The following is a 12269-nucleotide window of genomic DNA, read 5'->3' as shown; positions in this document are numbered from 1 at the left end:
CTATTGCTTGGGCGCATCAACAAGGCAAGGTGTTTCTGTTATGTGGACGCATGATATCTAAGAAATATGTTTGTCTAATATGTCATTTGGATGCATCAAATAAAGGTATTTCTGTCGTTCTAGTTAACGAAGAAAGGCGTTTACTAAATAGATGTCAATAACAATATAAGTGCTCGAGGTTTGAAATATCCCAGGAATTTTCGTAATCATCTAGACCGCTGGGGTAATTGTATTGCATTGGTTGGCATTTTTAAGGGGCGTCCTCATTTGCTGAAAACGGACATTCAAGAGATTCCTTGTGAATTTCAGAGAGGCTCTCAGCAATAAAAGAAATGACACTAATCTTTAGCTACGTTGAATGAACACGTAATGACAGTCCGAGATTCAAACAATGCCGCCATTGCCGCACGAATAGATCTACAGACACGGTCCCAGTCGCGAGTTTGGCCGGCGTTCCACTCAGTCGTTCCCAGGATATACTAGACCCACCATATTTGGGACAGAAAATATGTTCTCTTTCCCAGGACCGTCTGTGTGACGAACTCAGGCGCCAGTAGCCCTCATGAATCATGCCACCGTACAATGTAAAACATAAAAGACTCACACATGTACTTATTGAGTGATTTAAGACCGTGTAATCATTGCCGACGCCGTGGAGGGGCGTTTCCAATATGGGTAGAAGTCAATCTTGATGAACTATACACCGTGAGAAAGTCAGCGTGACTGGTCAAGAAAATTTATCAGTGCTCAAGTAGAGGGCTGCCGTGTACGTCAAGGTATCGCGTTTATCTCCTCGCCTCATGTAAAGTGCGCTTTATATCATATTGTGTGTGTACTTATGAGTGGGTGTGTATGTATTGCGTGTTTGTGTATGTATGTGTGTGCATCTGTGTGTGTGTGCGTGTGTGTATGTATGTATGTGTTTGTTTGTGTGTGTGTGTGTGTGTATGCGTGTGTATGTTTGTGTGTTTTTGCGTGTGTCTACATGACCCTACATGTGTTTGGAGTTACGAATGGAGCTTCAGGAAATAAGCTCAATGTATAGGAGACTGTGCGGATGCAAAACAGTGACCGACGTCCGTGAGAGGCGGTTTCAAAACTCACCCCACGACTTTTGTCAGAAAATTGGGACTTGTTGAACAAAGACTGTTCCCAATCGGGTATCTTTATCCGTATATCTGTATCTATATAGCCGGTATAACCTTGTAATCCAAGAATGACACACTAACTCATTTCCATTTTTCCGCAGTCTTTTGGTCATTTACTTTGAGCATTCTGTATACATTTAGCTTTTAAGACACCCATAGTACATACATACATACAAAGCATAAATAATTGTTATAGGACAGGGAGACAACGGTACTTAGATGCCATTCGATGCATGTATGTATAGTTTCATCGTACGGTGTTAAAATACATTATGGTACCATCATACTAGTTCTTTCATTTACTTACTTATGAGGCTGAAATAAGTTGTTTTTCGGACCTAACAACCCCTTTCAAAGGTGGCAACATAAAAGGCGCAACAGAAACGCAGCTCCGTGCTGATGTAAGAAATAACTTAGTAAGAACGTCCAGCTCAGTTCCTTTGCCGCTCATAGCTTGCGGAAGACGCCGATCTCGACAGCGATGCGAGGAAGCGGCGGACAACGGGAGAGCCGTGGCGGGCCTGGGTCCTCTCTGTCGTCGCCGGGCTGGTCTGGTGTGCCCTGACGGACTTCGGTCGCCTTTCCTCCGACATCGTCTGCACAAGGTGCCCAAACATCACAGTGGAGTTCATTTTGTGAAGTTTTGCTGTCCTTACTGTAGTGAAAACAAGAAAACGAAGTTGTTCATACCAATTTAACAGGGTACTATGCACACATTCAAAGCTTGTTTCTGTTACAGCCCTCTTCAAGCCTATCAAATGAGCGGCTTCTTTCAGTGACGGTCGTCTAGTGTAACTTGCAAGAACATGTTAAGTCTTAAATTTTGCCTTAAACCACAATTGCTGTACATCATAATACAAAACTCATGGCAGCTCGGCATTAACGCATTTCCCATACATACTGAAGACTTTTCTTGCCTCTTCAAACTGTTCGTTTGATCCGCGATCTGCAGTTGTCTCGCCTCGCTTGTGACGTCCTTTTGCTTTGCCAGTCCCCTCTCGTCTGAAATTTGCCAGAAACTTGACAAACTTATACTTTCCTGAACTTCCTGTGATGCCGCATTAACATCTGCATTATGTGACGTCATTTCCTTCCGGTTGTAAAGGTGAGTCAAGCGTGGGTTCTTGAGTAGCTACTTCCTGTCAGGGCACGGGGCAGGTGAGGAAGGTAAACTCACCTGGATGTCTTATTTATCAGCCATTGGCAAACAACTCGTTTGTTCGATCAGGTACTTGTAAACTAGTTTTCGACCTGACGTCATACCCGTTTCCCTCATAAAGTTTACTCGGCTCCGTCACGACGTCTAGAGGAGAACACAGGAGGAAATGGTTTGGATAGCCGGAAATATACTCTTCACAGTTATAATCTAAAGAAGTTACAATGGACTTGGATTCAGCAATTGCAGCCACTCAAGGGTCGGCAGAAAACTGTTGCAGCGGACAAATGGTTTCTGGGACAGGGTTGTCCGACCAGTCTGGACAGTGTTAGATAGGATGTCAGTGGCTATGTGTACACAAGACTTCTTTGTCCTATGAGCACAGTCTATACAAGACTCTCTTTGTCGGGTTCCTGTCCCAAATATACAGGTAGAACACAAATAGGCATGTTTACGACAGAGGCGTGTTTACAACAAACCGTTTTATGAGACACGTTTACTATGGAGGTATGTGGCTTCGGTCACCTTTCACATGACCTGTTAGCACGCCTTGAAAGGAAGGACAACTTAAGGTGTTTTATGGCTTGTACTCACACCTGTAACATTTTGACACGTTTGTGTACTATTGGTTGAAGATATATACAACAGTGTTTATGCTGCTTCTGTATATCACTATGCTTAAAACATATAATGTTGACATCACGCGAAGGCATAAACTGAAGAGGTTTACGTCACAGTGTGCTTCAACTCACGCTGGACTACAAGTCAGCAGTAACAACAAATTTTGGCACTTGTTCACAGTAGACATAATTACATGGGCACATACAATCTAAATACAGTCTTTTGTTCTACCAAGAATAAAGATAAGGCTATATCAGGTCTGTCACAACTTTGCTTTCCGACATGTTGGGTTTGGGTAGCATTGGAACGTGACACAGTCCATGTGTTTATGGTTGTTCCCCCGTCCGTGGAACCAGTCAGTAAACGCCTTTGCAGCCGTCATTCCTCCCAACAGCACCCCCGCGCTCCACGTGTTGTGATCCGTAATTATGAAATGTTTCTTACAGTTAACCATGTACAGTCCATCCTGGGGTTTCAACAAACTTGGAAGAGTTTCGGAGATTTCGAGGCTCACATTTTTCAGCCCTACTTGCTCGCTCGCTCCTTTGCACGTCTTGGGAGTGCACCTGGCTTCCAAGATGTTGTCCAGGAGCCAGGCGTCGTACACGTACCCGGCCACGAACAGGTCCGCCTCCTGGTACCGGAGCAGGTTGAACGGCTCGTGGCACTTCATCGTCAAACCGCTAGGGTCCGCTTCTCTGAGGCAGGCTTCTGGGGCAGATCCTGGTGTTTTGACAAATCATGAAACAAAGAAACAGACATGTTACATTAATTAAACAAAAGGCATTGTCGTGCAAAAATGAAATAATTTGAAGGCAGCGATCGCTAAGCCTATGTAAGGACAGGTTATTTAACGTCACCATCGAGTATAGGATTGAATGCTACTGTCGTTGTCACATAAGTCGTGCGATAAGTTTGTCATCAGGGTTTTTAGAAGTTGTCGATGGTCGATGAGGATCTACGATAACTTTTTTCTGTCACAGAACGACGCATCCAGAACTGACCAATGAATGCTCCATATCTGCTGCCGTAATCCTGTCGTATGACGAATAAGACGTAAAACTGTCGCACGACCAATACGACGTGGAGATATACGAGGAATGTGACGCAAACCTGTCGTGCGACTAATGTGCCGTAAAAGTGTCATGTGAGGAATGTGGCGTATGCCTGTCGCACGAGGAATGTGACGTATGCCTGTCGTGCGACGAATGTGACGTAACCTTTCTTTCAACGAATGTGACGTCAACCTGTCGTACGACTAATGTGACGTAAACTGTCGCACGACGAATGTAACGTAAACCTGTCGCAAACGTAACGTAACGACGAATGTGATCGGCTGCTCAAACACTTACTGGCCGCGTGGTGCATCCTGATGGCCGGGACTAACGTTGTCTCTTTAAAGTAAGTCCCGGTGCGGACGTTAGGTAACATCGGGAGGGCCGCCGACGCCACGAAGATTTTGAAGTTCACGGTCTCGGGCAGCTTGTGTCGAACCCAGGAGGCATGCCTCAACACCGCCGCGGCACCGGCTGGGGACGGGAGGAGGGGAGTTAACGAACAACAAGGTTTTAGATATTGTATATTACTTCATTCATAACTTTCAAAATTTTAAAGCGTGCTCTTATTGCTGTTCAGCCTGTTCAGCCTTCAACTCTAGTACATTATTTTGTAGGGATTGGTGCTTATCATACATCAAAGTAAACACATTTCAGTACCATCGTACCTGAAAATCCGTGGAATATGACGTCAGTGGCTTGAGCCAGGCCTCTGCTCAAAAGGTCATCAACCACAGCCTGTAATATCCGCTTGCCCCGGAAGTACAACTCTCTTCCGTCGTGCACAACCACATCGGCTCTGTCCCCTGGGATTCAGTATAACAAGCAATGAGATAACAAAAATGTTCCGAGATCATCCTCATTATCAAGATCAACATCAACGCCATGATCATCATATCTTTGACGACAATAGCAACTTCATGATCATCATCATATCATCATCATCCACAACATCAACATTATGGTCATCATACAGTCATCATCAAAATCAACATCATCTTCATCATATCATCAACAACAACATCAACGCGATGATCATCATATCAGCAAAAGCAACTTCATGATCATCATTTAATCATCATCAACGTCAACATCACCACCATGATCACATGATCACCAGCATCATCAACAGCAGCATCATCATCATCATCATAAGCAGCAGCAGTAGCCATATTTTTCCTCAGACTGTTTTTTACTTTCCTGTTAACTAACGTACCCGAGAAGAAGAAGCCATCACAGTAGACCACCTCCACCATGTTCCAGTCCCAGAAGTCCGGGTTGATGGTTTTATTTGTACTTCTCAAGCCGTGACCGTTCGTCTGTGGCAACAGAAAACATCATGTTGTAAGCATAGCGGGCTGCTTGGTGAAAGTTCTTTACATGTCCTTTAATGCTAAAGGTGTGGTCACATATAGGCCATGCGTAGGCCATAGTCCAAAATCCGGACAGTTTGTACATAGACATGTGCTCCGACGTCGCCTTGTACATATGGTGCACCTACGGCCTTTTCTCACTCTTCCCGTCAAAGACGTATTCGCCATTTTCCTGCTGGTGCCCAACCCAAGACCCTTACCGTATTGGCCATTTTCCTGGTGGTGCCCGCCCCCAGGCCCTTGGTCTGAACTGCTCGCTTTCGACAGTTGTCTAACGTGAAGCACGCCTCGCCGCCTGGCAGGTAGATGACCCATGACCTCACGGCGTCACCAACACCTGGTATTGGGGACGGAATTCGATATATGTTTCTCTTAAACGAGCTGTGAAATGTGAATGTAGGTTATGTGTCCATTATAGAGCATTAGTATAACTTTTTGTTATTCAACTGAATCAAGAACACGTTACCTTAAGCATTGTAGCTGAAATAGTATAGGAAGGTAGAAAATAGAAAATGCGGAATGTATCTTTCACGCCTTACTAGCATTTATACAGCGGAAAATATTTATAACATTCTAATATACAACAATAAATGTATATTTAACATCATATCATGGCTTTCTAATCGTACTGAAAACACTTAACATTCCTTCGAGTATTTCATAGTTTCGTATTGAAGTTTACCCGGCTCGAAGTAATACCCGGGAACCGAGCCGTCTAAGCAGAAAGCTCCTGTCCTGTTCGCCGTGTTCTTGGGCAGAAGCCGGAGCTGAAAAAAAAAAGCGAGAAAATAACTTGAGCTGTGAAAATCCTGTTGTAAAGTTAGCAAATGCATGCCCGCATGCATGCCGGGAACTGCATGGGGTTACATGGGGTCAATGGTGCACATGTGGGACAGGTCGCGGAAAACCCAATGCTTTAATGAAATCTTAACTTAGCCTGAAGATAATGTCTAGATTATAAACCGACGTTCTTATTTTTTTTCCTTTGCAAATGAGGTTTCAAACCAAACAATCAAGTACATTGTTATGTTCCAAAATACGGTATTCGGAAAATAATAGAAGCTTGTGAATAGAATGCCGACGGCTGTGTGAAAAGTACAATCGATGGTCCTGAAATGTCAAACCCAGTTAAATGTGATCTATCTGCAGTTAAATGTGATCTATCTTGAGTAAACACAGCAAGCGGGGGATATACAGTCACGTACCTTCATTTTTGGCCGTCTTGTTGGCTGTTGGCTGTTAGTGGAGGCATTGATAACTAAAGATTGGTTCCCGGTGTTGTCGAAGGGCAACCTTTTCCATAGAACATCCAAACGGCTGGCGGTTTCTTCCTCCCAGTCTTGGTTTGGGGTCTTCTGGCATCGGAACGCGACCTGAGCCGCACCCAGGACAAGAATCGTCACCAGAAAGATCTTCAAAAGTTTCCGTTTGGTCTTTAATGTGTGCATCATGTCTGTTGCGACGTTTTCCGGTGTTCCCATACAGTCAGTCTGCATTGCCTCAGGCAGCTACAAAATACAATTTGATGCGATCTTTGGCGTCATTGGGACCGATGCACGCGTGCGTCACGACTCATATCCAGTCCAGGCACGACTTAACCGCCTGGTCTCAGGTTTCATCACAACGTAGGAAAATCTCGGAACAGCAGCAGTTACACTGGGAGAACTGTTCAAACCGACGTGTAGCTTGTTCACATAAATTCGTACATGTGGCTTTACTACAATTGTCGCGACCAAGCCGCGGAAAACCGGTCGGACCTGTGCTGACTGTGGCAAGAAGTGTCCTCATTATTGGATTAACTGGCTGACGATAAGTTATATGGCCTCCAAACCGGTGCTAATTGATTAGATTGCTCAAGAAAATGACCTTTTTATTAGGTTAGTGAAGAAGATTAGGTACAAAGGTGGAATGAATGTATTTGTCGAGACTGTGTGACAGGATTATAGCAGAAATGTTTATTCTGAATCTGAATAGAAAGGGTCGTCCTATCGACGACAGTAATGGTTACTTCACTGAATTTGCCGGCCCTTTATTAATAAGTCAACTGTACACAACGTCGTTATTTGGACCCCTCAGATCTTCCTATTAATAACAATATCAACACAATTTTGAGGAAAACTTGATAATTATAGACTTTCCAAGCAGAGGTTTGTGGGGGACATTGTGACGTTTTTAGCGCCGTTTGTCGTCCTTTAGGAATTTTGAACAGAAAACAGGGAATATTATAAATATGTCACAATATTCCTCACCAGACTCTTTTTGGAAAATAACGTAATGATGTAAGAATCCGAAGTGTTGCAAAAATATAATAATATTTTACAATATATGATATATATAGCCATTTCCGTTTGAACTCTCCCATCCAATATAAAGGAGTAAAGGAGTCCTTTAACCACACACATGCCTTACCTGTAACAATATTGTTTGTAATAGATAATAACGTTACATATCAAAATTTGATAAAGCAATTTGATAACGCCACAGTCTTTCCGGTTGTCTGTTTCCAATCAACGGGGGGTCCTTGCACTTTCTATTGATATGTTACTGTTTGGTTTCCATCGCCATTATTGTCACCATGATTTTTTTCAAAATGTAACATATAAGTCATAACATCCGTACAACTTCTTATGTCACCATGTAGTCACGAGTCATTTCAACATTATAAACCATACCCACCGCAGCACAAATACGCAGCTTTGCATTGCATGTTTACCACTGGTTTACAATCGCAAGTCGAATAAAACTCTCATTTCTTCTAAATCTAGTTAAAGATTGCACCTCATCAAATGTCTATCTAATTACATGTACTCGGTTACAAACGTTCAAACGCGGGATATATCTGTCTCGGATAGCACCAACTTATACCACAGTACACAACATTCTGAAATTGCATGTTAGAGTACTCTGGCGTTCACTGACTTAATTTCATTACATAAAATGTACATTTTTGAACTCTTTTATAAACATATATATATATATATATATATATATATATATATATATATATATATATATATATATATATATATATATATATAGATAGATATATATATATATATATAGAGAGAGAGAGAGATTTTGGTATTAATATGCCTGGGCTTACACAGTTTAAGTGTCTTTGGTTAAACACATTAGGGCTTGGTAACAGTCTACGCTCAAACAGTCTATGTGTTGTTAAACACATGTTGGTAACAGTCTAAGCTTACTCAGTCTAAGTGCCTTTGCTTAAACACATGTAGGGTTTGGATAACAGTATGCACCCAAACAGTCTAAGTGATGTTAAGCACATGTAGGGTTCGGGTAACAGTCTACACTTAAACAGTCTAAATGCTGTTAAGCACATGTAGGGTTTGGGTAACAGTCTAGGCTGAAACAGTCCAAGTGCGTGTGGTTGTACCCACGACCGAAGTACCAGTCCCCGAACGCCTCTGCAATGGTTTTTCCTCCGACTTTGGTAGAGAACCACGTCCTATCGTCCAATGCGATCATATGGGTCACGCAGTTGGCTACGAAAACGCCGTCATTCGGTTTGAGCATGCTCGGTACTTGCTCGGCAAATGCTGCACTCCACCCTTGGAGTTTGTTCCTAGTTTTAGATTTCCTACAGCGGTTGGGCTCGCACCTGTGGAAACATTGAACAGTCAGAGGTCAGCTTTACACACGCGTTTTTTTAGTCGACTTGAAGGAGATGAGTCGACTTGGGGTGCATTCAGAAACTCGTGTGTGAAGCGGGCCATAGTCACCAAATGAGTTGAACTTGCGCTTGTGAAAACGTGGGACAGCATATTCCAAATCAATCCTCGTTTTGATATTTGATTTGAATGTAGTCACTGTGTAGGCAAAATGACACATGTACAACTACAGGACACTCTTGATAGAAACGCTAGATAGTAGACCATATCACAAGATGCTTAAGTCATATTTGGAATACCGAACGACAGACAGGGAGATCATGACCAAAAATGCAGTCAAGGTAAAGACGCATAGAACCTCGGTTTACGTGCGGAAGGCACGCATGTCGATTCACAACATGCACCAAGAAACACAAGTGTGAATTCATCAAGACACCTACGAGATATGAAACATCTTATCACGGAGGGTGAAGGGCACCATGGCAATACGCATTAAAGACGTCAGATATTAAAGGACATTGCCACTTGACGTAGACGTCAGTTAAGGACAAAAAGCACCACCTGACGTAAACGTTAGATAAGGAACACAACACCTTATGCGCAGTAGGTTCCCCATCGACCACCTGTCGTACACGGAGTTGACGTAGAACGCATCCACGGACTGGAGGGGAATCAGGATGGACGGCAGCAGACAGGCGTGTTCTTTGGACGGGTAATTCTTCACACAATCGCTAGGTAGCGTGCCTGAAGACGGGTAAAGGAGCAGAATATGCGTATCATTTGAATGGTCACATAATTATGTACTAGTAATTGCACAATCTGTGGGTCTCTTGCGAGAATCAGGAAAAAACGAACGATTAGTTACTTGAATATAGATGTGATTTTTAAGGAATTTGTAGGAATATTTTGTGTCGTTTCTACGGATATAAGAAGTGTTCGTCGCAATCCTGATCGTCTATCAGTAATGTGATAAAGATTGTTTAACGTTACGACAATCAACACTGTCAACACTCCAATTGCTGACGCCCCGTGCCTTCAAATTCAAATGTTCTGAATGGCTGGCCTTTGTAATCTCATGAATGATTCAATATGGAGACATTTGTTCTGTCGCAATCTAGTTTATTCGTTGGTTTACTTAGATACCTGAGATGTTGTGTATCGTTGCCATATTTTGTAGAAGCTTCTTGACTCCCCTCGCGTAAGATCCTTGTGGAAACTTGGGCTGCAGGAAGGAGATGACGAGAAGCTTGAAGTCTACTCCGGGCGGCAGCAGTCTCCTCAGGCGGTCCGAGTTTAGCAGAGCTCCCAGTCCTCCCGCTGGACAAGAACAAACACAAAGGTTAACTTTCTTCAAACACAAAAGTACATACGGATAAAATCTACAACGGCTACTGTCGCCTTCTTCAGGATCAATACTGACGACCAATCACCTCATGCATGAACTCGCGAGAGTTACGAACACGTGATCTTATTAACACGTGATCTTCCGGATACGTGTCGTCAGCAATTGGTCAAACGTGCCAAAAAAACCCACAATAAGTTCCGTGGCTATGAGATCCATTTTTTTTAAGAAGTTGATTCTGAAGTTGAACTTTACCGCTACAAGGAAAGTTTAATTTGAACATATCTGTGGAAGTTTTGCCTTAGTCAGCATCGCGACAAAGCTCTCCGGGAAAGCCGAATTGGCAAGTTTGCGAGAACACGACGACACTGTACCGTTTTTTTTTTCCTTTGTCAGCCGCTGGAATGGAAAGTTTGTGAGAACAGGACGACGTGTACAGGAATAGCCGAAATGTTGTGTTCTGAGAATAGGACGACAAAACTGCCCCGGAATGGGTGGAACTGTAAATTTGAGTACAGGACAACGGAATTCTACCAGAATGGCCCAAATGGTAAATTTGTGAGGACAGAACGACAAAACTGTACCGGAATAGACAAAATAATCGGATTCGTTTCTGAGCATAGGACAACGAGACTGTACCGGAATGGCTGAAATGGTTGGTTTCTAGAACAATGCGATAAAACTGTACCGGAATGGCTGGAAATGTTTCGTTTACGAGAACAAGACGATAACACTGTACCGGAATGGCTGGAAATGTTTCGTTTACAAGAACAAGACGATAACACTGTACCGGAATGACCGAAGAGGATGACCCGCTCAGCACCAGCCATGCCTGAGCGCAGCAGGTCCGTGAATATGGCATCCAGGACGCGGCGGCCCCGGGAGTACATCTCCGTCCCGTTGTAGACCATCGGGGAGAGTCTGTCGCCTGGAAAAATTAAATATGACGACATAAGCTCATGATTTCGGGCCAGAAGTTCATCTTCAATTCTTTATCTTCAGATAAAAAGATGTAGAACAGGTCCGCCAAGTTTTCAAATGATTTTGCACATCTCAGCTATATACTTAATATAATCAATGCATTAGCATTCTTCATTAGGTCCATCATATACAAACAACTAACATTGCTGCCGTTTCTGCATGCAAACATCATATAAGCACCCAAAGTTGTTTTCATTTCTCCATGAGAGTCCGGTACAGTAGAGACTAACCTGCGAACGAGAAGCCGTCACAGTAGATCAGCGAGACGCCGTTCCAGTTGTGGAACTCGGGGTTGCGCTGCTTGTCTCCGGACATGATGCCGCCCAGTCGGCGCCACTTTCTGGACTTGTGCACGCTTCCCAGAGACGTCTTGGAACGGAGGTAGCACTCCTTCTCGGTCGTGCATCCTTCGCCGCCCCGCAGGAACACTATCCACGACCGCGCACCCAAACCCCAGCCTGTGGTAAGTTACACTATGACTATGCTTTTATGTATCAGTAGTACTCAATGTTACAATGAAATGTTTGACGTATTTACTCGTGGGCAAAATGCATTAGCAGTAATATGTTATATTTGAAAGATGGCTTTACAAACGTCTTTATTCCAATGCCCCTCCACAATTATCAAACCGTCTTAATTCACTCATTACATGCGTGTGCGAGTCTTTTATGCAATGCATCACACAGCCGCATGACGGGTTCAGCTGGGCTCACCTGGTCTGTAGTAGTAGCCTGGAGGCAAACCATTCAGACAGAGCGCTCCTGCCTTCTGTGCTTTGGCGTTAGACAGGACTATCAACTTTGCCCCCTGCACGATACATTCAATCACAGAAGACAGTGTTTTAGTGACGTTGTCCTCCCACCGACACAGGTACTAGGTCGAAACCGTGTAATGTTTAGAACGGTACATTGACTGAACTAAGTAGTCATTACATGTCTAGATATGGCCAATGAAGCTTTCG

At 43.5% G+C, this 12269-nt stretch overlaps 2 protein-coding genes across 2 annotated transcripts in view; both read right to left on the bottom strand.

The window, feature by feature from the left end:
• Positions 1–1229: 1229 nt before the first annotated feature.
• On the bottom strand, positions 1230–8325 carry LOC118422876 (pectin acetylesterase 11-like). Its single transcript, XM_035830708.1, has 8 exons — positions 6559–8325; positions 6036–6120; positions 5554–5690; positions 5197–5299; positions 4649–4786; positions 4278–4454; positions 2050–3648; positions 1230–1803 (listed from the first exon to the last, which is right to left on the bottom strand). Exons 1-7 carry the CDS (start codon positions 6847–6849, stop codon positions 3188–3190), a joined length of 1392 nt encoding a protein of 463 aa, XP_035686601.1. The 5' UTR covers positions 6850–8325; the 3' UTR covers positions 1230–1803; positions 2050–3187.
• Positions 8326–8429: 104 nt separating this feature from the next.
• LOC118422875 (pectin acetylesterase 3-like) overlaps positions 8430–12269 on the bottom strand; it is a 4652-nt gene continuing 812 nt past the window's right edge. The window contains exons 2-7 of the mRNA XM_035830707.1: positions 12022–12115; positions 11539–11766; positions 11118–11255; positions 10129–10302; positions 9579–9729; positions 8430–8975 (exon numbers count right to left, since the gene is read on the bottom strand). Of these exons, the coding sequence (XP_035686600.1) occupies positions 8687–8975; positions 9579–9729; positions 10129–10302; positions 11118–11255; positions 11539–11766; positions 12022–12115 (1074 nt within the window). The 3' untranslated portion in view covers positions 8430–8686. The remainder of the gene's footprint in view (positions 8976–9578; positions 9730–10128; positions 10303–11117; positions 11256–11538; positions 11767–12021; positions 12116–12269) is intronic.

Source organism: Branchiostoma floridae, chromosome 9, assembly GCF_000003815.2.
Source record: "Branchiostoma floridae strain S238N-H82 chromosome 9, Bfl_VNyyK, whole genome shotgun sequence".
Classification (NCBI taxonomy): Eukaryota; Metazoa; Chordata; class Leptocardii; order Amphioxiformes; family Branchiostomatidae; genus Branchiostoma; species Branchiostoma floridae.
The sequence above is the reverse complement of the archived record's forward strand: the minus strand, read 5'-3'. Positions and strand labels throughout refer to the sequence as shown.